Source organism: Anser brachyrhynchus (genome assembly GCF_964034855.1).
Source record: "Anser brachyrhynchus genome assembly, chromosome: 2".
Lineage (NCBI taxonomy): Eukaryota > Metazoa > Chordata > Aves > Anseriformes > Anatidae > Anser > Anser brachyrhynchus.
Window position 1 is genome coordinate 35,245,688 of NC_137695.1, and position 26,747 is coordinate 35,272,434.

General features: G+C 40.3%; 1 protein-coding gene across 1 annotated transcript; it reads right to left on the reverse strand.

The window, feature by feature from the left end:
• Positions 1 to 1,545: 1,545 nt before the first annotated feature.
• SPMIP4 (sperm microtubule inner protein 4) lies at positions 1,546 to 26,219 on the reverse strand. The gene is given in 11 exon segments (XM_080579499.1): positions 1,546 to 2,252; positions 2,310 to 2,545; positions 5,943 to 6,034; positions 6,245 to 6,461; positions 7,911 to 8,032; positions 8,789 to 8,963; positions 8,967 to 9,039; positions 15,867 to 15,932; positions 17,810 to 17,986; positions 22,346 to 22,496; positions 25,343 to 26,219. Coding segments are annotated over 10 exon segments (1,677 nt in total). The 5' UTR covers positions 22,480 to 22,496; positions 25,343 to 26,219; the 3' UTR covers positions 1,546 to 1,867.
• Positions 26,220 to 26,747: the final 528 nt, after the last annotated feature.

The window sequence follows — 26,747 nt, forward strand, 5'->3', positions numbered from 1 at the left end:
GTCTGAGAGAGTCTGATTCCATCTGACAAAAACATACTACAAGAGCACTAATATCCAGTGACCTCAATTGCTGTTTATAGATGGCAAGAAATCAGTCAAATTACCACATTTTTAATTTATTTTTGAATTACTTTTCATTTTAATGAATCAAATGGTTTGAAGAATTTCATCTGTAGCAGGGGCCTGGAGCATCTCCCCTATGAGGAAAGGCTGAGAGACCTGGGTCTGTTCAGCCTTGAGAAAAGAAGACTGAGAGGGGATCTCATCAATGTTTATAAATACCTGAGAGACAAAGGGACATGGCTAACCTCTTTTCAGTGGTTTGTGGGGACAGGACAAGGGGTAATGGCCACAAAATGGATCACAAGAAGTTCTGCACCAACATGCAAAAGCACTTCTTCACGGTGAGGGTGACGGAGCACTGGAACAGGCAGCCCAGGGAGGTTGTGGAGTCTCCTTCTCTGGAGATATTCAAGGCCCGTCTGGACGCCTACCTGGGCAGCCTGCTCTAGGGAACCTGTTTTGGCAGTGGGGTTGGACCCAATGATCTCTCGAGGTCCCTTCCAACCCCTACAATTCTGTGATTCTGTGAAGATGGGCCTGTTATCCTAAAGCATGGTCTCATAGCACTGAGAACACTTACCAAATCTATTAGCATTGCAAATGTTTTTCTTATGCTCCAAGGATTTGCCTCTAAGCCTTTTTATTAAATGATACTAAGCTCTTTGCCTTCCACATATACCAAGCAGAAAATTAAACAAGTAAATTAGAATGTGCTTCCCAAGTTCCTTATTTTGATCTTATGAGTTTGATCAAACAAAAATTTTCATTTTGGGACTTATAGACATATGATACAAATGACCGATAGGACTGATAGGACTTTTCTGTAGCAAGTATATTTTATATACTTGTCACTAAGTTGTAGTTTCTATTTTATTTGTTTCTCTGTTGGTTGGTTGGTTGGTTTTTGTTTGTTTGTTTGTTTTCCAGAAAGAAGAAGCTCAGTTTCTCATGTCTTTCTTGTTACGTAACAAATTCCCTGATTTTAATAATCCTGAACCCTGATTTTAATAACCCTAAACTCTGAAAATTTGCTTGAAGGGAGAGGGGGAATATATCTGATCTCTCAATGGGACAACTTAGAAGACTGCAATGAAGAAAGTCTTGATAAAAGTAGAAAGGTACTGTGCTCCTTCTTCAGGTCCTCTCTGGGAAACAATTGAATAATCCCTCTTTTAAAACAAAGTTAAAACCAGTTAAAACAAACAAACAAACAAACAAAAAGAAATGCACATGTGCTGTTTCTGCTTTCCTAATCACCACCTGGCTTCTAGCTCCTTAAGGTATTCATTGAACCAATATTAGTTATGTTACTGAATTTTTGGTAACAGTGATACTGATCTCCTAGCTCACAGAAAACAGCAATTTAAACTTATAGTTTGCATCCCTTTTGCAAAACCAGCTGGTAATCCATGAGGTGGTTTTCCAATAAACTTTCCACTGCACTGTTCTTATTTTTGAAAGGCTTTGCAAACAGGACTTAAGATGTTTAAAAATAGTGCGTTTGGTGATTTTGTTGTTGTTGTCGTTCATGTGTCCCCTACCAGCTTGTGCACCCCTGGCCTCCTCATTGGCACAGCGGCATGAGAAGCAGAACAATCCTTTACTTCTGTGCAAGCACTGCACAGCAACAACTAAAACATTGATGTGTTATCAACAGTATTTTCATCACAAATGCAAAACATAGCACCACGTGAGCTACTATGAAGACAATAAATTATCTCAGCCATAACCAGTACACAAGAATAGACATATTATATTGAAGTACGTTTTATTTGTTAGTATTTTAAAAAGACCAGGGAACGTGTCAGTTATGGAAATAAAAAGCATTGAATCCATAGAATTTGTGTTTCTTTCCCTCAGTAATGTTATCTCTGAGATCTTTTGTCTCTCCATTTATAGAATCATGAAAACGCTTTAGTGCTGCTGTCTTAGAGAAGGAATCCTGCAGCTCCAGCAGTGCTGTCTGGCGCTCAAGAACCTCATAGCCAGGGATCCATTCAGGCAGTGCTGTCTCTCTTTGCCTCTCTGGTCTCCATGCAGGCTGACTTGCTTCCTGATACCAGAGGTTGTGCAATTCAATTCTTCTTCCCTTGCTGTTTACATCCTGTGGTAAGACTGGTTTATTTAGGCTAACTGGGTTTTCCCATACTGTATGTTGGTCCAAATGTTTGGGCTTGAAATCTTCACAGGAAAGGGAATGTGCAGATTTTGGAAGGGATTCAAGTTAAGACATTCCTGAAAACTGCCTCTTGTACAGTGCTTCTGTTTGCCACGTGTCAGCGATTTTCTGAAATTCGTTTATTGGCAGCCCTGTATCCAGACAATGATCTTTCTGGTAACACAGGCGAGGCAGTTGGGCCTGCTCCTGGCAGGAGCACTGTTCTTGCAGAGTAGATTCGTGGGGACGTCGGCCTTGAAGTAAACGTGCAGTGCGCCCTTCAAGAGGTCTCACTTGTGAGAGACTAGAGAGAAATGTTTCTTTCTAATGGAGGAAGGAACAGAATTAACAGTGTAATTTAAGTCTCTTATTTTAGCAGGGATTGGTGTAACCATTTTCTGGGACTAGTGAAATTTACTCAGTTATGTGTCTATCTTTACTGCCTCACATTGTGGAAAACGAGGGAAGCATCATTCCTAGGAACTTGGAGTACTGTGCCAGGTGTGAGAACTTTGTCACTCTTGGCTACTACTTCACTCTGATAGTATGCAAAACAGGCTGGCAAAGGGAATCAGTCCAGACAGTCATTACTGCCCTGCCATATAGAGAGATTAGAGTTGGTCTTTATGCTTTGGAAAAGAAAAAATAATTCTGCTCCATCCCTATGCACAAGATGCAAATGGATATAATTAGATTGTGCTGTCATCTCTTTTTTTTTTTTTTTTCTGTAAGAATCTGTTTTCCAATTTGTGGTCTTCTAAACAGTATGATAGTATAAACAGTGACTGAAATGGGCCTGGCTAAGAGCAAAGTCAGCACCCTGAACTTCAGAAGATCCAGCTTCCAGCTGTTCAAAGAATTAGTGGACAAGATCCCCTGGGACACAGTTCTTAGGGACAGAGGATCTGATCAGAGCTGGCAACTCTTTAAGGGTAGTTTCCTTAGAGCACAAGAGCTCTCTATTCCCATACGCAATAAATCAAGCAGGGAAGGTAGGAAACTGGCATGGTTGAAAAAGGACCTGCTGGTCAAACTTAGGCAAATGAAGGAAATGCATAGACTTTGGAAACAGGGCCATGTGTCCTGGGAAGAGTACAGAAACACTTGCCAGACGTGTAGGGATGGGATCAGGAAAGCCAAAGCACTGACAGAACCTAACTTGGTGAGGGATGCAAAGAATAACAAGAAGGGGCTCTACTGGTACATTGGCCGCAAAAGAAAGACTAAGGAGAGCATATCGCCTCTGACAAATGAAGACAGAGAACTTCTAACAACAGATATTGAGAAGGCAGAGGTACTTAACAACTTCTTTGCCTCAGTCTTCACTAGTGGTCAGGCTTCCAATGTCTCTTGAGTCCCCAAACCTCTAGGCAGGGGCTGGGGGAGCAGAGTCCTTCCCACTGTAAGTGAAGAGCCAGTTCGGGACCTCCTGACGCAACTTAACAACTAGAAGTCTATGGGACCTGATGACATGCATCCCAGGGTCCTGAGGGAATTGGCTGATGTAGTTGCCAAGCCACTCTCCATTATATTTGAAAAATTATGGCAGTCCCATGATTTCCCTGGTGACTGGAAAAAGGGAAACATCACTCCCATTTTTAAAAAGGGTAGAAAGGAAGACCCGGGGAACTACAGACCGGTGAGCCTTACTTCTGTGCCTGGCAAGATCATGGAATGAATCCTCCTGGAGTCAATTTTAAGACACATGCAGGACAAGGAGGTGATCGGAGACAGCTAGCATGGCTTCACCAAGGGCAAATTAAGCCTGACCAATCTGATGGCCTTCTATGATGGAGTGACTGCATCAGTTGACAAGGGAAGACCAACTGATGCCATCTACTTGGACTTCTGAAAGGCTTTTGGCGTGGTCCCACACAACACCCTTATCTCTAAATTGGAAAGGTATGGATTTGAAGGGTGGATCACCCAGTGGATATGGAGTTGGCTTGATGGCTGCAGCCAGAGAGTAGTGGTCAGTGGTTCTATGTCCAGGTGGAGGCCAGTGACGAGTGGTGTTGTTCAGGGGTCTGTCTTGGGACTGGTGCTTTTCAATGTCTTCATCAATGACATAGGCAATGCACCACTGCTCGAATGTTGTTACCCTGTATCTGTCATTTATCATGTTGAGGCTTCAGATACCAGTGCAGAGTCAAAGCTACATTGTATAGGGACTGTTCATACAAAGTATGTTTGAGTCCTGTACCCAAAGAGTGGACTTCAGCAATTACTGTGCTGAACAGTCCAAATTTTTGATATTTAATGTATGTATCTTTTAAGTGGGATAATGTTGCTCAGATAAATCAGCATGGCCTCTACTGATCACACTTTGGAAGCCAGAGGGCAATAATACTGCTCTGTTTTGAATTAATGTAAGCTGCTTGTTTGGATTTTCATTTCCAGAGACAAGCTGTTGAAGGTGTTCTTTGAAGTTTTCATCATCACAAAGGAAAACATTTGTTTCTTCATCATGCTGGAGAAAAAGCCAGACAACTTTTCCGATTCAGTTATCAAAGACTTGTAAATACCATTTCAGAAGGGGTTTAATTTCTTGGAATTAAAATAAAATAGAAAAAAAGCACAACAATTTGGGGACTTTTTATCCAGGGCAATTTTTTGACTATAAAAAAAGAAAATGACAGCATCTTACGTTGGCTGACCTGCTTCTCATATATTTGTGCAATCACATATGAAGGCATTAGAGACAAAGAAGTTTGAACCTGCAAGTACTGTAAAGCCAGCAGTGCTGTGAAAGGGTGAGCAGGACATTTTTTACATGCAAAATTGCTTAGTTGGTAACAATTATAACTGTGTACGTACTCAGCATGACAATGTGCAGGTGTCACTGAAAGGGCTTAAGCCATTACAGGTAATGATGCATTAGCAAAAAGCAAAACAAGCTGATTTGCTATTCGTATCTACAATGTTATGCTTTGTTTGCATGGGTAGCATTTAATAAAATAGTATTTTTAGACTTTCATACAGGCCACACTGACTATCAAAATTTTTGAAGACAATAAGCATGGAGTTTCCCTATCTATGTTCATGCCTATGTTCTTAAAAGTAAGTATTTGCAATGAAATAGAATTTGGCAATGTTACTGATGCATCCTTAGGGAAAAAAAAAGCAAACCACTCACATAAATGGAGAAGGATGAATCACAGGAACTCTGCCAAACTTAAACTGGTATAGTTAGTAAGGACACAGGAGTCTGCAATGATACTAAGTCACTTATCAAATAAAGCACCGTGCAATAAAGACAATAAGCTGATGTGGAGCTGTGGAGCTGTGCTGATTAACACCAGCTAAACGTCTAGCCAGGATGTTTCAGTCTCTGCAGTACTGCACGGTTCATAAGAGCTGCCAACTCATTTTATGGAGACTATTACTTCTACTTTCCAAGGCAAAAGGTCCTTTGAATTGCTGTCATGAGTTGGTGGCAATTTTAAATGATAAGATAAAAAAAATATGCAGATGTCACCGTAACCTACTCCCAGCACCTCATACCCTGAACAAATCACTAATCCATTACATAAGTTCTGTCAGGAAGCTCTGTCAGGAGTGATTTAGTATACAGAACTTTAGCCTTTCTCTTAGAATGATTCTTGCCTTGCATTTAAGTGTTATTAAAGGGAGGGCTTAATTCTTTTAGTTGAATCTGGTAATACTCTTGTCAATATTACTGTGGTGAAAGCATCAGATTTTTAGTAAAGGCAGTACTTACAAGTTCCACGTCTGTACCTAGTTCTCCAGTTAGTCTGCCAACTGCTTTCATGTAATAGTCATGCAGTATAAGGGGATTCATAGGACCTCTTCCTTAATGGAGACATATTTTATTGTCACATGTTTTTATCAGTTAGGAAAATGAAAATTAGTGCTCAGCCCCCCTGAAAAATCTCAGATAATCTACAGTTTTTATGACCTAAATGACAAAAAAATTATTTTATTTTTTTTAGAGAGAATTAGAGGGTGACATCTTGTGGTCTTTCGTTGCTATTCCAAGTAAATGAAAAAAAAATTGCTTACCTGTGAAGTTCCGACTGTATGTTGTGATCCCCTGAGCCCTTTCAGTGTTTCGTAGCATGTTGGTTGTTCTTGGAGAGAGGTTATGTTCTAGCTCTTTAAAAGTGGAATTAGGGGCCACCATCTTGGATTGGAAGTATATTGAATTTGGATAGTACATTTGTTGGATATATTTGTTTGGATAGTATATTTGACCCTTTTCCTCAGCAAACTTAGGAAGCTGAAGGATAAGAAGAAACAGGTAAGGCATAAACCAAATGCACAGAAAAACAATGTTTTAAAAGTTTAAAATATCCCTCCCATAGTATGCTTAGTATGCTAAATTAGCATATTAGAAAATGCTAATAAAAATCTTCAGTACAGTATTTCTACTCAAATAGGAAGATTTAACAGTCACGTAATTCATTTGAATTCAGTTCAAAGAACTTGGAATCAACTTATGCATGGTAGCCACACCAAGGCAGAACATTACATGCTATATAAAGTTTCTTTTGCAGTCACAATAACAGCCTGAAAATGGACTGCCACTTTGATTTTCCCCTGCCACATTCATGAGACTGTGTGTCTCCAAAGGCTGTATCTTTCTTTGTTTACCACTGTCTTTTCCTACATTCTTCACGGCTTTTGTCTGTCATCAAACTTCAGGCTATATCCCTGTAGGAAGAGAACAGCTGTTTAACAACTGTTTAGGCTGAAGGACAGCAGAAACCATCTTCACCACCAGATGGTTGTCTCAGGCAGAGGGGATGGTGGTGACAAGTTGCTGAGGGCTGGATCTTATACCCCTGATCGAGCTGACTGACACGTGCCCATGACCAACTGGTAGGAGCTTTGGGTTAATTCACACACCAGCAGATTCATACTGCATTTTCTGTGCATGATTTTTACAAACAACAACAGCAAACAATAAAGTTTGATGAATTGTGATGCTGGTTTTGTACTCATATTGTCACCTTCAGCAGAATAACTGAATTATTCTAGATGTCTGATAAAAATGAAACTGCAGTGTATGCTTGCAAGAGCTTTGTTTCCAACCGTGGTTCTGTCATTGACTACATAATAATTACTCTGAGTTTTGTAGAAGCAAGATGTAGAAAGGGCAAAAAAAAATTAAACATAACCTTGCTGTGAAAATTTTAAAACATAACCTTCCAGTGGTAAAAGTCACCCACATGTGATCTGCGTCATCTGTACTTAACCAGAGATTTCTGCTTCAGTCAGTGAGCAGTGGAGCATCCTGATCTTTAAGGAAACCAAACCATACGGAGGGAACAGCAAATGGAGTTAAAGTGTTTTCTGAGTGCCAGCAGTAGCTGCCCCCTTAGCTAGTAATTCCGAACCTGCTAAGCTTTGCTGGAAATAGATCTTGGCCTCCAATGATCTTTCTGTTGTGCAAAAATAGGCTTTGTAGTCACAATAAACCCACCTCCGCATGTGATTAATGTTTCTTACATTGAAAAATGATCATTGAAAAGCGACTGAAAATGACTGCTCCTGGCATTATATGTTCTGTGGAGAGATACTTGGTTTGGGTGGACAAGTACCCCACAAAAAAAATGGCTCATATATCCAATTAGATACTTAATTGTACAGTACTGGCAGTGACTGGGAATGGCAGCTCATTAGTGCAAATTAACCTACTACTTAACGTTATCATCTTTTACAGTACTGAAGAGCTTCTTAGACACGCCAGCGTGTGCTTCTTCTGTTCCACACAGTTACTGCCAAACCCCTTCTGAGGAGCAGTGCCGTGGCGCTGGCTTTCTGCTGTCCCAAATTCCCCTTGAGCCTCTGTGGTCAACAGCTGCTAAAGACTGCTCATCGGTTTATGCCGGTGGTCAGCAGAGTCATCCAGAATGAAGTACCTGTCAGAATCCCAATGCAGTAGACTGTCCCCAAGGAAAAGCAAAATTTTTCATCTGATGCATTATGTAAGCCACTCCCAGGACAAAATTCTGCTGGGGTTAAAAAACTACATGTCACAACGGCTTACATGGTGTTCTGTAAAAATCAGTTACTATGTCATTCTAGACCTCATTCCACCATCTGTATGGTGATAAAATATTTTAAATCATTCAGAACTTCTTTCAGGGGTAACTTTTGTCCTCAGCAAAGGTGTGGCAGACATGGCGTTTGCCCAGAATTTGTTAGTTTTTGATCCCTCTTGATGCATTTTTTTCCTTTCCCCACCACTCCCTCAGACTGTGAAGAATCATTTGCCTGACAGAAGGTATCAGATACACTGAATGATACATATTTATGGGGAATAACACTTAAGAGCTTTAAGAGCTCTGTTGACTTCTGAGTCTACAAGGTCTTCATATGAGAAAGAGGTTAATTCATCAGTCTCAGTGCTGAGGTATCTCCCATGGAGAATGCAACAATCAGCATGCAGAGCTCCAATTTAAGCCAAGATGCTTAGCTTGGTCACTGATATTCTCAGATCCTGGCTGTATGGAGCTTCATTAGAAAGGAGTCACAAGACTTAAGCAGAGTTTCTAAATAAGATTCAAGAATAAATGATAAATCCTCAGAGAGCAGTCTTACCTTTGGTCTTCCTTAGAACAACCACATTATAAGGATTGCTAGGGATATTGGGGTGGAAGGGCTGATGATTGCTTGCATCGATCCCAGTGTCTCGATCCTCAGGTGATCTGAAGTTTGGGAACATGGCATACCTAGAGATGTGTGTCTGGTAGAGATGAGAAGTGGGAAATGGCAGTCACAGCGGTCTTGGATTGGTTTCAGTTGGCAGGAGGATGAATGAAAAGAAAGAAAATTTCCTTATTTCACATTTCCTTATTTCACATTTCACAGAGCTTTAGCATTAAATATGACACTTTGCAAGAACTGGGAGAGAAGTAAGAAGCAGGAAGGTGACATCTTTGTTCTTTAATCCTCTTTTGCTTGTACCCTACCATGAATTCACAATGATCATTCCCTTGCCTGCTCCTATATTGTCTGCTTACATGAAAGAGAATCATTAGATTTATATTTGCAAGTTGCAGAACTGCATACCCGGGCCACTGACACTCCCCAGTCAAAGGCGCAGTGGCTATGCCTCTCGACAGTGAAGTACAACAGTGAAGTGGGTCTGTTGGTTATAGCAATTTCTCCCTGATGCTTAAAGATGGACCCAGTCAAAATGGAGAAAGGATGCCTCTGTCAGACCCCAAATGCAAGTAAAAATGTTTGCTTCTATCCTTATAGTCTTCCTGTTAGCTACAATTATGTATGAATAAGTCTTTCAGAACAACACAATTGTTGTGACTATCACAAACCATATCAGAGATCACCATATTCAGGAATTTACTCTGCCCTCGATAGAATGCAGGGCAGGATTGCTCTGCGGAGAGAGGTGCCCACTCCAGAAATCATAAATGACTGAAGAATTGATGAGAAATCTTTCCAGGGGAAATTTATTCCCTGTAGACTCCAAAAATGGCAGAGGTGAAAGGGGTAAGCAAAGAACGACTGTCATGAGGAACAGCGTGAAAAGAGATGGTGGTGGTGGTGGGAATAATGAGTGAAGAAAACCCATCACAACGGAAGCAGTGTCATCTGCCATTTGGACTAGGACTAGGACTATTGGGCTAGGGCACTGATGTAAAACCAGAATAATTAATACTCTTGTTAGCTCTGCAGATGACTTCAGTGGCTTCGTTAGTTGCCAACCATTTATTGCCATAAAATAATCACAATCAAAAGGTGCATCCTTACAAATATCACTTCTAATGGGGTGTTGCATGAAAGAGCATTCCCATGAGTAGCTTAAAGAAAGAAGGAATCAGGAGTTGCTTCTTTATTGCCTATGCTGTTCCTCAGCAAGAAAAGAACCACAACTTTGTATGTAAACAGTCAGACCAATTCACATTTACTGTTACGTGGCTTAAGGGAAGGGAAATGTGAACTTCCAATTCTTGCGCAGCTTCAATTGAAATTAATAGTAGCTGAGTTTGAGCATGCAAAATCAAAATTTGTGTATAAGGAGGTATTTATTTATGAGAGTAAGAAGGATAAAGCTAAACTGGAAAGCTTTATGGGGTACTGAGAACCAGGACTTCACAGAGAGTTCCAAGGTTGCTGTGGCTGTTGTTTTCAGCTTTCAGTTTTTCATGACAAACTAATAAAAAAAAATAAAATCCTGAAATAACAGGAATCTTCTGAGGAAAATAAAAGGCTTCTGAGGAAAATGAAAGGTTTAAATGAGGTTTATTCCAGTAAGAGAGAATAGCACCCCTTTTGGATTTTTCTAAATTCGACCATAACTGCATGCAGCAGCTTACTGAGAGCAAATGCCTTTCCCCAGGTGCTGCTGAAAGCAAAGTCTTGACCTTAATTAGCAGCCAAATTCATCTGTTCCTGAGTCAGTCCATCATGAGGTAACAAGTCGTTTTACCAAGCTGAGCTCTTTCTAGGCTTCCCTCTCCCAAATCTGCTTTATACATACATTAGATTTGCATACTTTCATTCTCGTTGGGTAAAGAGGCTATGAACAACACAGCCAGGAAAACCTAATTAGCCCATAGGCAAGTCAGCAAGATCAGTATTTGTTAGGAGAGTGGGTGTGCTGGGCAAACACTGATAACCTGCTAAACCTATCACTATATGCTTTGTTTGAGAGAGAGCTTTTTGCCGCTGCTTACTGCCAAGGAACTTACACGGTGCAATTATGGCTATAAGAGAAAGGTCTTGTCGTTTTATTTCATTAAGGACGTGATGAGGTACAATAAAGGTGAAATGTACTTACTTAGCCAAACTGCTTGGTGGCTTACGAAGCTTGTATTAGGGAAGAAAAAGAGTTACTTGAAAAGACCCACTTTCATTTGCACCTCCCATACTTTATCTGAATCAGTGCAATCAATATACATTAGGGACAAATCAATGTGTAAGCAGCGCAGGCAATGTTATTACTGGTATCACTCATTCCACGAGAAATGTTTGGTGTTGCTAGGTGCCAAAGGCTGAAACAGTGCCTGGAACAAGTGGTATGCAGAATGTCTTCTTAAAAGGAGTGAGGGAAAAAATCTAGCCTCTTACACTTCTGTGTAATAAACTCCATATTAATTAACAACTGCATGTGCTATTAGTAAAAATAAATCAGTAATGCAAAACACAAAACGTATCCTATTCACACTTGCAGGGAAAGTACTTATTAATTCCATGCTGATATATTATTTATATTTTACTATGGAGACTTATTTTATGCTTCAAATGAATTTTTAAAAAGCAGCCAAAAGAAAACACTAAATTTAAAGGGCAAGAATTTCATCACTGAGGCTAGCTAAGAGTCTCTTGGTGATTGTACCAAGACAGAAAAATGTCTAAGATTAAAAAAAAATAATTACTTTGCTTAATGGTTCTGTGTGGTATAATGAAAAACAAACAAACAAACAAAAAGACAACTTTATTACTGGACTTATCATCTAGTAAAAAATCTAACTGGCTCACCTAGAGCTGTAAAATCCTCACATTTTTCATGAGGAAGCCTAAATTACCTGATCTTGCTTGAAAGGGTCTTTATATGGGTAGGAGAAATTGTCTGATGATAATCTTTTCTTAAGCTTTATTATTTGCATGGTGTTCATCTGAACTTTCTTGATTCTACGGGCCATATACCAAAATCTTCATATTGCCAAACCCCCTCATATTTCTCAGTGAGGAGAGAGATGTCCAGGATTCATTCCCTAGCAGAAGGTGCCTAAAGAAGTTCAGTACAATCCTGTGCTCATTTCTTTCCACACTGAAATGGTTCTTTTGAAGATAAACTTTCATGTGCCAGATAATTTTGTTCACGTGTTGTTCCGATACAACAAGCAGTATTTGTGCATTTCATTGTGAAGTCTCTGCTGTGGTTCTATGGGACTCAGTGTGATCACCAAGAAGTGCTACATCTCCCAAATAACCATGCCAACATAACTCATGCCTCAACTGAGCTAAGCAAAAGATCTGCTTCCCTTTTAGTGCGTGATGCTACGAAGAACAGCATTTAAACATTACGTGTTGGATTTTGACAACCGTTTGTATACTGTTATAATGATCTGGGACTCTGATTCAAACTTTGTCTTGAAAAATGAAAGCTTTTACAGAAATAGCCACACTTACAGAAAAACAATCTTTAGATGCTTTTTCCATAGATACTTCTAATTGGTTTTCCATTTCTACAATTAGAACAGAAATTGCTCAGTGCTTTAGACATGGAGGAAAATTCTTAGTGTTTATTCTCCCTTCACATTATGTTACAGTGTGAATTGTTACATTCTTCATTGAATTCATTGGACATATTCCTGATACAAATATGCAAGTATAAGGAGAATAAGCCTGCTTTGTGCTCTATCATGGCAGAACTGTTTAAATACCTTTGTAGATCACTTCTCATTATAACACGAGGCACCAATAAAATAAGGATAACTATGCATTTTCGTGACTGCTGTGATTCAGAGAAGCTTTGTGAGCTCAGGTTGTAACAGCCAGCAAAGCTTTACATTTTCAAAGGTGTCCAGTTATTTAGAGTGTCCCTTACATTTTTAAAACTCAAACTGGGTTATCAGTCCTGAAGCCACTCAGAATGGATGGCACTATAGAAAGGTCGAGCTCCAACAGGAAAGGAAGAAAGGAGTAGTAATTTTTCCAGACTTGGGTCTGAGAGGCTTTCAGTGAACTTCTAGTAGGCTGGAGTCTGCTGGTGTCACACAAAATGCAGTTGCTCAGTAATCATTATCTGCCCCTTTATGCTCAGTCCACAAAGAATATGGAGTCTATCACGGTCAAAGAAGTCAGGCTCAAGATGGAGGGACTTATGCTGCCAGTTCAGAAAGCCCTAGAACAAGTCCATGGAGTGGTCCCGTTGGACACTGTCCCATTTCCCTAGCAATGAGTGCAGTTTGGGCACTTTGAGCTGCACGTCAGGGAACCACCAGGGCTCAGGGAGCTGGGGCAAAAGCAGAGGAATGGAACTGCTGTGTGGCATGATATGCAGTGAAAGCAGATTAAAACCCACGTGGAGAAAACACAGTTTTGATTCATTCTGTGGTGCTGCTGAATGCACCCAAAACTTTGTTGGTGTGAATTGTCTTTGGAAGGACAGTTGTAAATGCACTGATGCAGTGTGTGTGTGTTGCTAAGGTTCTAGCAATGGCTCAAGGATGTTTTTCAAGGCCTTTCAGAATTTTTATGGTCTTGTTTGATGTGAACTTGAGGACTCATAACACCTTTAGATGGAAGGAGGCAACTACTTTTCTCCGGTACATTTGACAGGGATGGCACATGTAGCCCACTGCTAATGCACTTGCAAAAATACATCTGTGCAAACCAAGTGATTCATTCTAATGCAGGACTGCACAAGGATATGTAGGGTGCATATTTAAGGCAAAAGCATAGTTGTCTCATGAAGGTGTACAGAGTTACTGCAAATGTCTGATATTTCATTTCCCGCAAAAGACAGTAATGGCTCAAAGGAGCCCTCACAGGCTATAAGGTAAATAAACTGAGTATTAACAGCTCCCAAGTAGACCTGCAGAGCAGCACTCAATGGGCATTTTTCAAGAAATGTTCTATGTGGCTGTCACCGCTTAATAGTCTCTGACAGCAGGAAGAATATTTGCTCTGAAAGACCTTGAACTATGAACATGACAGATTTTTTTGGTGTGTTTCACTTTTCTTTTTAAAGGATACACTCTCTCTTTCAATTTAAAGGTCTTTAAAAGACAGAGAAAATATAATCTTAAATGGAAACAAATGTTTAAACCAGAACAAAACATAAACCATAATATATTTTAGAGACCCAGCATGTTTCAGATGAAGATGTGAGTGCAAAATAATGGAGAAAGTACATCAGTGTGCTAATGATCAAACATTCAGTGTCCAAGGTTGTGTACTTTTGAGTATGTGTGGGGGCAGAGTCTAACCTATGCTTGTATAAAACCTACTTGTTCCTTATATAGCCAGCACAAGGCCATATAGTTACAGCAGTTCCTGGTTAGTTCGTCTTAATGAATCAAATCCCCAGAAATGTGCCTGTCCTGAGTATGTGGATGTTCCGTTCTGGTAAGCAACTGGCATGAGGAAAACCCTTGCTGTGAAGTGAACAGGTCTCAGAGCATCCTTTACTAAGATGCATTTTAGGTTGAGCAGCCTAGGAATTACTGAAAACACTCCTACCCTGTGCAAAGAACAGTTTTAAATTTTACTCCACAATCTGCCTGTGCTTCTGCTGTTTCATGGATACCAATATACATGTCATGTAACAGGACAATTATTTGACTAGCAAGTCACAGTGGGCCAAATTTTTTTCTGGTACTCCATCCCATTCTGGGATGGATTAGGAAATAAACCAGAATCAACCAGTTTTGCTATGCAACGTAAAAGAAACAAATACCCATGGAAGTGGTCAGTGTTAAAGGATGAGTGAGCCTGTTTCTGCATTTGTTGTATATCTCAAACTTGAAGTGTATGCACAATTTCAAAAGGTCACGGGCCAGTTCTTGTCTCTAAGTGCTTGGGAGATATGCAGGAAGAAACTTGCAAGGAAACTTGCTACTTCCTTGTAGCTTGTAATCAAATTATGCAAAAGCAGCACAGCCAATACCTCTAATGTGCATTGCTGGTGAAAGGCCATATGCTTTCCCAGTATGAAGGAGTCTTGGCCTGTGCACTCTTGTAGGTAACCAAATTCAACTCTTCTTGTCCTGCTTACTGTAATGAGGTAGTAAAAAGAAGAGCCTGCAAAGAGCAGTTGACTACAAAGAGCAGGGTGGGAGGTTTCCTTGTGTAGCTTCTGTGGCTTGTTTACAATTAGCTCTCCTGCTTTTCTGGAGTGTGTTGAGTCTGCACAAAATGGGGAGCAGGTACCTCACATGCAAGGGGGCTAAATGGAGACTGGTGAGGGTCAAACAATACCCCTCACAGCCCTATAAAGATAATTGAAAAAAAATAATCACAGAATTGTTCTCAGGTTTCTAATGTGCTGTAGCTATTAATGCTGACATGAGAGGTGTAGCTTCTTTCATTTTCTGCGTTTGAAGAATTTACATTTAAACTTTAAATTACTTTAAGCTGAATTAATCTCAGTGGTTTAAGCAATGTTAAATGTTTTGCTGGTGCCATCAAGTGGCAAAATGTTGGATTGCAGAAGTGCAGCCCCATCCAAATTCACTCAATCTTTCTCTTAAGCAGTAGCAGTGAGGAAAACAATCCTTGCCAACCCTCCTCCTAAAACGCATCTATATATATATATACCAGAAAAATGGACTGAAATACACACGGTGTCATGGTTACTGCAGTTACTTCAATTTAATCTAGATTCTAACTAGCAGAAAGGACAGTATTTTTGAGTATTACAAGGTGATAAAAATGGAAGATCTGTAAAACCAATTCAGAGACCCTTGTTGAAAAGACACCAAACTGAAGGGACACAATGCCATATTCTGAATTTCTTTTCTAGCTGTGTTTGCTGTTGTTTGTTATTTACTAGCTTATCCCTTTTTATGGAACATGTTCCTTCAGATTTCACATATCATATGTGCACTTCATATCACATATGCATAGTATCACCAGAGTGGAATGAATATTCAGTTTGCTGTTAAATTCACAATCTGTGTAACACACAGTTTAAACTTACAGATCGTCATTCATATGCACATCACTTTTTTTCAGCAGGATGACATCATAGTACTGCTCAATGGGAGGGCCTCTGTGCAAAGAGAAAATGTAAATGTAAAATGCTTATGCTTTATATGCTCATATATTTATATGCTCATAAAAATTCAAATCAATGTGTATGTTTGTGTCTTGATTTTTCAGGTAATTCTTAATACCAGAACTCATAGATGCTACCTGTGTGGAAATCTGTTCACAGTTTCAACATCTAAATTATGCAGGGCTGAATTTTGAGAGGTGTCAAGCACCTGTGCCTGAATCTGAAGTTCCTGAGACCGCTGAGTATCTCCATCCATGAAAGCTTGGCCCCTATAGCCCCCAACCATGCACCCCTAACACTCAATAGGAGCTGTGGGAACTGTTTTCACTGTAAGTGGCATCAACCCTATTATATTTTGAACTCCTAGAGGAAGAAGCAAAGATATGCTGTGTGTCCGTCTCACAGAGAAACAGAGTTGCAGCCGCAAGAGTGTAGACTTGTGTATTGTCTTGAGGAACTGTACTCCCTTGTATCTAGAGAGTTTGTTTTACAGGTCTAGAAAGGGTTATTTAGGATATGAGCAGGCTTAAAATTATAAGGGCCAATGAGCCAAACTTATAGTTGTCCTTTTCAAAGAGGTTACCAGGTAAGGCTGAGGGGTTGACTCAAGCAAAGGCCAGCTGGTTATGTTAGATCTCTTGGCAGAGACCATGGATTAGGGTCAGAGCTGAGATTTGGTTTTTAACTGACAACCTGATGAACTGAATTTGAGGCTGGGCCTCTTAGGGTGTCTGTTGACATTTTCCCCTGATAACTGCAATAGTCATTCAGCTTATCTGGGCCAACAGAGACTTCTGGGCTACAGTCAAGGCTGAGGTCAGGAAAAGAGAAAGGAGAAGCTAAACTCAAGTGCAATTTGGGACCAGAGAGGCTCGTGTATGTATTTATAGGCGGAAAGCACTGGGCTAGGGTTTGACCTGGCAGGGAAGGGTGGGGAATATGACTTGGTGTGCAAGGTGCCTTATGTTCTGATTATGTATCAACCCTAAGCTGGTGGGCACTCCACGTGCCCGGTGAAATTGAAGCTTCAGGCCTCCAATGGGCCCATGGGAACTGTTATCATCTTCAGTGAAGCTTCTCTCTGCAGGGATCATGTTTGGTGTTCAGACCTGGAGTCAAGAACAGGGCCTGGACAGAGCAAGGCCGGTGGAGGCAGACAGGCCTGGAACTCATCTCGGCTTGGGTGGTGGCTGTGTAGTGGGTGCAGAGCTAGGAATGGTGAGAGACACACTGCTGAGCTGGGTCTGACTGGATCATGTGTGGCTGAGTGGCGGTTTTCTGAAAAAGTAGCAGCAAAAGAGCATCCAGAAAGCTGACGTGACAGTGGAGCTGTTAAAGAGGAAACCATGTGTGCAAAGAGGCCAAGAGAAGGAGCCCTGGCTCAGAAAGCACACCCTAGATCTCTTCTCCTCATCTGTAGTCTGATGAAGACAGATCTTGGCTTTTACAACAGCTTTCTGAAAAAGCTAGGTGCCTGCTTTTCATTTTTTATGCCTATGGGATTTGTGGATGCTAAGCATTCGGGTAAATTAGGCCAGTAGTGACATTTTAAAGGCCAGGAAGGGTGTTTGGGACAACAGCCAACAGTAAATCATTATCAAATGATGGGCAAAAAATAAATGAAGTATGGAAATTTGGAATTTTAAGTGTTTCAACAAAACACTCTGTGGAGATTTGTGGGTACCAATATGTTCACACATTAATATTTCAGGCGTTGTGAAAAGGGTAGAAGCTTAAATTGCTCCATTTCTAGAATGCAGATATTTGCATGTCTCAGTCTAAATTGCTGTCTAACCCAATATGTGTCTATTGCTATTCTTGTTAAAATCCCTTCACTTAAACATTTTGATTGTATTATTTGTCTAACTTACCTTGGACAAGGGTCAACAGCACTACCAAAATGTTGATGTCCTCTAACAAATGTGCATGGAGACTTGGCCTTTGCCCTCTGGTCTTCTGGCAATACAGGTAATGCAGTTCCCCCATGCACACTTTGTATTCCCCCAGGAAGCTTGAAGCAGGAAAGGGATTCCCTGAATTTTTTATATCTGAAAGAAAGAATCCCCCAAAACACCCTTTAACAGCAGCAAAGGTGATGGTTCCTTGAAGTATTTTAAACAGTGAAAACTTGACTTTATCTTCTTGGCTCTGAGTTACTCACCCTTATTCTGGATAATGTTATTTTGGTGAACTGGCACTAGGAGAAGTAAGTAGAACAGTGACTGTCAATTCTTTAATGAAGGTGAATCAAGTCTATTATGTTTTGATCAGTGGGAGAAGAAAGAAGCTGTTACGTGCAGCATGTGCATCTCACAATATAAGTCTTAGCTGCCTGCACACAAATACCTGCATTGTTCCTTCAGTAAATACTACTGAGTGGCGTATGGACAGTGAACATATACAATGTCACAGGTGGAAGCTTTAGCATCTAATTTCCACTGATTTCAGAATTTGTTATTTGTGCCTTCAAAAACTTTCTCAGTCTCTAGAGAGGGGTGAGAAATGTTACTTTTTAGCCCTGAAGTGGTCAAGCAGTTGGACTCAATGATTTTTGTAGGTCCCTTCCAACTGAACTAAACCTATTCCATTCCATTCTGTTCATTAGTAGCTCTAATTCACACTGAATGCAAGCTGTATCAGATACTTCACATGGATGTGCTAGTGGCTAAGTATATGCAATACATTTTCATACACCTGTGTCATTTGAAATCAAGCAGTTCAATGGGTTTAGGTGCATTATCACCTCACATAGTTTTGGTTAAAAGTGTTCTAAAGATCAGCACCAAACTCACAGAAAATTTGAAGCTTCATTTTCTTTTGGACTGCAGTAGTTTTCCAGTCAGGGATACATACAGGCTCTCTTATTCAAGAGCTAAGAGCAAAAATAAGTGTTATAAATTTGACTTAGTTGTGCAGGATTTTCTGAAAACACTGTGAAGGAGTTAATGAACTGCTGTGATATGTGATAGGCATGGTAACCCTCAGGATCTTTTATTCATGTGCTGTATTCATTCATATGAAACCAGAGAGAGTGATATTTATGTTACCGGGTTGGGAGCTAGCAGCCAGATCTGTGTCTGTTGTCAGCAATTCCATCATGCATGGCTCTGATTCTTGTATGTAGCTAGGCCTCATCTCTGCTACCTCCTCTTGCTGATGCTATGTATTTCTTTACTGATGAGTGAAGCATCTGGACATGGTTGCATACCATGACTGTGGTGCAGCCACTGCTCTGCTATCACAACACAGGACCAGGTGAACCACACAGATATCCCAGCTTGCTCCCAGCTAGCTTGGACTTCTCTGCCGTGAGAAAGATACAGACACAAAGCTGCTGTATGGTGGTTTGTTCTCTGTGGTTTCTTGGCAGCACAGTGCCATCCTGTCATTTAGTTTCTTCTTTGGGCATCAGGACCACTCTACAGCTACCTAATGCTGTTCCTTTATCCATTCTGCCATGATGCAAGGGACAATACATTTATTGTAAGGTGAACTAAAATAAAAATTTGTACATTTGTACTTCTTCATTTGTATTGTAGGATGAACGAAAATAAAAATCTGATGTTCTGAGGATTATCAAAAGGCTTAAGTTTCTGAAGGAACACAAGCATCCATTTCTTAAATTCTTTCTAAATCCTCATTTCCCCTTTATGAATGTAGGTAGGCAGATATTGTGTCATTTGCATGGATGTGGTATTTGTATTCATTAAGTGTACTCATGCTGGAAACATTAATAAATCATTCCTGTTGTTTGCTATCTCCAGGTTACTAAGTAGCATAACAACCACTCTCCCTTAGGCAGTAAGGAAGAACACTGCACACACAGATTTCTGGGGCTGATCACCCATTCAGTCCAAACAGGTCTCTATTAAGCTTAAAATGTCTCAAAGTCTCATTCTCAATAAAAATAAAAATAAAAAAAAAAAGCAGCTGATATTGATCGAGTGATATTAAAGATGACTGCTTCTGTCCAGAGAATATCAAATGAGGCCTCAGGTGGACAGTTTTAAAGAGTATATTGCGAATTTCAGAGTCTTAGCAATATAGTCAATGACTTAATAAAGATTTTCCATTTCTGAATTCCGTGATCTAGATTTATTCTGAATGCTGACAGCTGACTTCTAACTTTCTAGCTCTTTTGTTCTGGAAAAAAAAAAAAAAAAAAAAGGAAAAGGAAAAGAATAACGTGTCTTAGACTGTGAGTTGTGAAGGGCTACAGTAACTGTTTTGATCAGCATGTGAGGCCAACGCATCAGAGTGTGCTGCTGACAGCTTCTAGAAGGTCTGTGGAAAGTGTGTTTGTAGAGAGAGAGGCTTAAGACCTGATTCTATACGAGTTCACATAGGATGCCTTCACACTGGCATTTTAATTTGGATCAGGAATACACTTTTGACATGAATTTTCCAATGGTTTGTATTCAGCAGTGCCTTGGCTTGGAGCACATGAACTGGCTTCCTTCTGGATGAAGTTAACTGGAAGACGTGCTCCAGAAATGCAGTGGGAGTGTACTGAAGCATTTAGTCCCTGGAATCACACTACAGGTAATCTGAAGTAGAAAGCACCTGAAATGCATTTTGTTCTAGACCTCAGGTCTCCAACACCAACTATGTCATGGTCTTCTCCCATACTCCACTGTACTTGCCAACATAGATGTAGTCTATGACGTAGTCACTGAGTAACAGATTGATTTGGAATTCAGTGAATTGGAGGGAGGGGGAGAGTGGAAAGAGATGAACCTTGTTTTATTTTCTCTTGTCCAATTAGCACACAAATAACTACATACATCATTTTAGTATGTCAACCTGAATCTGATTGTCTAATCACAGAAAAAAAATCTTGGATTACCTTTGTTGTGTATATATATAAAAACTTACAGGGTTTTACAAATATACATATCTCTGGTTATTCTGAGGGATGTTTATCAGTGCAAATCTTGGTGACAAATACTGTAATCCAGGATGATAAGGTAATAAAATTCATGGATGCAGTCTTTTTAATAGCTGACAGCAACTGTATTCAATTTATTTATGTTCTTATAACTATGTGACTAGAAAAAAAGCGCACCATTTAAAAAATGTGTATGATATCCTAAGACATGCAAACACCTTTTCAGATATAAACTGGTGAGTTCACTGGAGTGTGGCACTTTAGCAGAAAAGTGTAGCTCACTGTCTGTATTACCATAGAGGCTTTCCTGTTCAGAAAGAAAAGAAATGGCATGTCTGTGCTCGTTTCTTGTTTGTGTTGGGCCTAAAATAGTAGCAATCTGAAAGATGCTTTGCTAATGTGTTAGGATCCTAACAATGCAGACAATTCTGAGCCTATATTTTCCTTTTGATGGGTATCCTATGTAGCCAGTGTGAATCTTTCCCGTACATTCACTGAAACTTAGATTGGGCCTAATATTCAGCAGACTTTCAAGTCTGACACCAGTTAAAACAGTTAAGATGGAAATTCATCCAAACTCCTGTAATAGAAGCCCTAAAACACCAAAAGCTGCCTCAGGGGAGATACGTAAGTGGAAGGCCTCAAGGTAGTTTGACAGGCATGATAATTCAATAATATCAAAATACTCTGCCTGGAATTCAGATGTTGGATATGCGATGTTATAAATAAATAACAGAAATTAGCAGTGGTAGTAAAACAGAAGGCTGTAGGTAAGATGAAAACTCAGAATTGAGTTTTCTAGAAACAGAGATAAAGTCTCATGTCAAAGAACAATGAAGGAATTATGTCTAACTATTGAATGCTGTGTATACAAAAAATAGAAATTTAGATAAAAAAAATAATTTTGGCATGAGTACTGAACAACACAGAAGTTCAGATTTCCAGAACTTTAAAAGTTGCAGGAATTCTGCCATATACTGAGCCCTACCTAACACGCTGACTGGTCCTGTAAAATACAATAATGCATTGATTCCTGAAACTTTCTTATTGCATGTTAGTAACTACCAAAGCAAAAAGCAGGCTTCTTGTCATTAAATTTTAATTTTAAAGTTTTATCTCAGTAATTCTAGGTCAGCTTGCAATCTAGAAAAAAAAAGTTTCAAAACAGGAGTAGATCAAAATGTAATATGATAAATGTTGGTGATCAGTTTGTGAAATATATACATTTTTTTCCAAATTAGTAATGCAATATACATGTTGTCTTTATTCTTTATGAAAATTGTTTCAAGAGATTTTTGAGCCCTAAAGCCACAGCATAACATATTTCATTAGTCCTCTTTTCACTTGTAACCAACATATTTCCCAGGGAACTGACAGGCTATTGCATGAGGTTATAATGAAAAGAAAAAAAAAAGTCATGCCATAAAAACATAACCTAAAGAAAATACTTTCTGGTAACAGCAATTAGATATCAAATATTTTTAATGAAATCATTTTTCTCTATGAACTCTGTTCTTACCTGTCTTGTGAGACAGTTGGACGTGAAGGAATTTGAAGTGGAGTTAGTACCTCGCTGGACTCAAAGGTTCTCGATAGGATTTCAGTTCCCTCAGTTTGTCTGTGGTAGCGGGGCTGGTCATGCAGCATCATCATGTTGCGTATTTGAGGGTCTAGGGGAAGGTAGAGGGATAAAATACCGAATCAGCAAAGGTTTTTTCAGTGCATCTGGATGCCAAATACGAAACAGAGAGAGTTCTGCCTAATTCTGTCAAGTGTGGACTGGAAACAATGATTGCTTTTACTACAGCTACTGGTCATTTGTAACATGTTACAGAATAAAACAAAACCAAGAGACAGATTAAAGAGGTATGATACAATTGCTTTGTGTTACTGATGAGCAGGAGTTAGAAACAAACCTTACAAGTTACAAACCTTACTTGAGAAAGTTTGGACTTGCACTCAGAAAGCCTTGTTTGTGATCATATGGATTTCCAGTCCCACTCTGTAAAAGGTGACACTGATCCCTTAATACTTTCAAAGAGATATTTTTTTTTCCTAGTTTCTTTGATTTTTGTCTTTCTGGCCCCGTGTTGAGAAGGAGTGCTTTAGTCTTCCTTTCACTTATATTTCAACACTGGTGGCAAATGCACGTGCTTTGGTTAGCTCTTTGTGAGGAGAGGTGCAATACTAGGCCAGCACAAATATACTGCCAGGTTCAATGTTCTGCCATCTAGAACCTTATGCAGGTGTTTGTATCTGAACAACTTGCCTCTGTTCTGAGCTGCTCAGGTGTGCAAGAGAAAAGCACTGGGACTTGTCCTTTCCATTTGTTGAAACTCTGGTTCACAGCACTGGGAGTCTTCTCTCAAAAAACACCAGGAACTTCTTAAATTAAGTATATGTGAAGAAGCACTACTCTTTCCTCTTCCTCTAACAGGAACCAGCAGAGCATTCCCTTGCATCTCTTTCCTGCTTTTTACGGGAGAATCCTAGGTTTTCCAGAGGAAGCACTGTCCCCATAAGACATACCCAGTAGGGTTATGTAATAACTTTTAGTATAAGTTTATGGGTACAAAGGGAAGCACTGCCTTCACTCTGCTCTCCACAAGTGGTGACAAGGCTCCTTTTGACTAATGACCAATGGTTCATCATGTGAAGAAGGCTGAGAGACCTTTGTTCTACTTCCATACATTTTGACTTGTACCTTCAATCACCTTGCTCTGCATTTTATGGTCTGCTAGTTTTTGGATATGGAGCTTACAAAGGCAACATGAGTCTGAGGAGAGACTCAGGGAGAAAGTAGCAATATAAATTCATCTCACTGGTACATGTTTGTGATCCTGACTTTTGACAAATGGGATATTTTCATCAAGCTCTCTTCAGGAACACGCCAGCGAAATGCAAAAGATTTCACTTCCACTTACTAAAACAGGAAACAAATTTGAAAATATTTGAAACATTATTCTTCTAGGACGTCTGGGCATTTGGGCCAGATGTGTCGTGAGAAAAAAAGCCAATATAGTATGTTCAAGTGAAAAAATTAAAATTAATTCTGTCACGCTGGCAGTTTCTAGAGCATTGGGTGGTCTGCTATGGAATCTCATACTGATTGCTCAGATTCAAGAACTACTGTCGTGCAAAGAGAAAAACGTTCAGAGTTGTTCATTCACAGTCTGTATGTGTGCAAAAAAATGGAAGCCAAACTTTCCTTCCAGCACAACTGCTGTGGTTCTGTAATGTAACACAGTCCTGAGTCCAGTTTTCAGAGCCTGGGTGAATTTCCTCTCTATCCAGATTTAGTAACCTTTCTGGGAAATGTGGTCCTGGCTTACAGAATTTCAGGTGAGGCATATGACTAGTAGCTCTTTTGTCCCTGCCTGTTGTGTATGTAGGGAGCTGCCACAGTTCTCAGCTTCTTTCTCTGGAGCTCCATGACAGTAGCTGTCTGCTGAGGCAGGGATCTGTGCCCCAGTTTTACTTCATCAGTCTCCTGGCATTTCAACCATCGTCCACAGAACCAGATCCTGATCTCACTGCATTCAGCTCCAAAATGTACTTACACCCACCTGCAGTTTGACCCGTTATACCAACACCAGCCCCACTGAGAAGCAGCAGTCAACAATAAAGCCCTCATCAATAGGGTTCTGTATCTATACACCTCATGTCCTTGCAGCTACACTTGTCGAATGCCACCACCCAAATCCCCAAACCTGCCATCAGCTCCAGAAACACAGTTCACTGTACATACAGTATTTCCATATGGCTGGGTTGGGAATCAGAATTTCACAGCCCTTGACGACTACTGTTAGCAGCAGGATTCAGACGAATGACTGAGGTATCCCTGTGCTGGGAGCACCACTCTCTAGACACAGTCCAATGTGTGTGGAAGCACCCCACTCTATCCAGTGCTGTTCCCTGGGAAACTGGCTCAACTCTTCTGCAGCAGAAACTAAGATTTCTATAGCTCAGTGAGGCCACTCAGGCTAGAGAGATGGCAATAGATAGGGGAGAATAACTCTAGGTGAGAGATGATGGAATAATAAGCCAGGTGGAGCCAGTTAGTGGCAGGACCCAAGTCCCAAGTCCTTCCTGATCCAGGGGAAATTACTCACATAGTTGAGCTCCAAAGGAAATCACTAGTTTCCAGGATGATGTCTTTCCAAAGCAGGAAACACAATCCTTCACATTTCAGCCCCAGAGCTTTCAGAAATCTGTGGTTAAGACAATACATTATCTCATTATGAGCCTTTTGGTTAGGAAAAACTTCCAATGGGGGAAGGCAGGAATATACAGAAAAACTATAATGTCCTGAGGAATCAAACCTATATAAAAATTAATTTCTGAATGTAATGAACTTTCGAATGCAGTGTTTACCAAATGCCAGAGAGATCTTATTCCAAAGCAGGGGAAATATTTGGGGGTTAGCCCCTTTATTCCCAAGCTTTACTGTCTGCCTGTCTTCTGCAGAAAAGTTTAGTCAGAAACAATACAGAGCAAAACAACAAACTGAACCTACCTTCTTGTTTAGTGCAGCATACCCTGAGTATGCATCTGCCTGGGTTCTGGTAGTATTTGACATCACAGTGACAGAGTGCTGGGGATCTTCTAGGGTGATACACAGAACGAGAGAGCTGGTGTTGTTAGCAGATGGCTGCCTAGTGCATGAAGGAGGAGGATGTTACAGCACGCTTGGAAGCATGGGTCTGAGACCCAGGTAGCTGATGATTTGCTTCACCTGTTGTGGTTTAACCCAGTGGGCAGCTAAGCACCACCCAGCTGCTCACTCACTCTCCCCAGGTGGGATGGGGGAGAGACAGAAAGGTAAAAGTGTGAGACCTCACGGCTTGAGATAAAGACTGTTTACTAGGTAAAGCAAAAGCCCAAAAGCCATGTGTGCAAGCAAAGCAAACCAAGGAATCCATTTGCTGCTTCCCATCGGCAGGCAGGTGTTCAGCCACTCCCAGGAAAGCAGGGCCCATCACACGTAATGGTTTCTTGGGAAGACAAACGCCATCACTTTGAACGTCCCCCCCTCTTCCTCCAGCAACTAAAATATTGGTGTTATCACTGCTAGTTTCATCAAAAATCCAAAACACAGCATCATACAAGCCTCTGTGAAGAAAATTAGCTCTATTCCAGCCAAAACCATGACATACCTCTCCTGAATAAAGCAGTCAATATAGTCACAGACCAAACCAAAAATATAGCCAGTTCACTACAGAAATTCTGACCATGTCAAATATAATTGGGAAGAACTGAGTGAAGTCATGGGGTTGTTACTGAATTCTTCACAAACTGGTTGAGACAAGAACATTTCCAATAAGCCAGACAGCACAACATCAGGGCTTCTGTGAACTGCAGCTTCTTTTTCCTGTTCTCAGAGATAGCAATATTCTTTGCTTATGTCTTGTGCGTGCGTGTGTGTGTGTGTGTAGGGGGATTCACACCATCCTTCAAAATAGTTGGACCTGGCACTAGTGGAATTTGGATTCTGGTTAGTTGGTTTGCTGGATGTTTCTGCCTGCATGTTTGACAGACATGGTGATAGATTTCGATCTGTTTTACTTTATTCTGCTGACCTTTTCTTTCCTCTCAACGTGGTTTTTGTTTGAGATGAATTAATGTCAAAATAAATGGATGCGTTTGAAGAGAATGTTTTTGTTATGCTGTATCTTTCACCAAGCAGGGTAAAATTAGCTGGGGATCCTACTTTTCTTGGAAAAGCAGCAGGAAGAAAGCTGGAAGCAAGTCTTTTGGCAAGTGATAATACATAAATAGCTTTTCCGAATACCGATTAAATGGACTGTTGTGTTATCATCCAGGAGAGCTGGTAATTGGTTTATTATGGTTTTGGACCACTGGTTTGTTTTTAACATGGGTGACTTGGCCATCACATTAAAGTGAACTACACTTTAATGTTT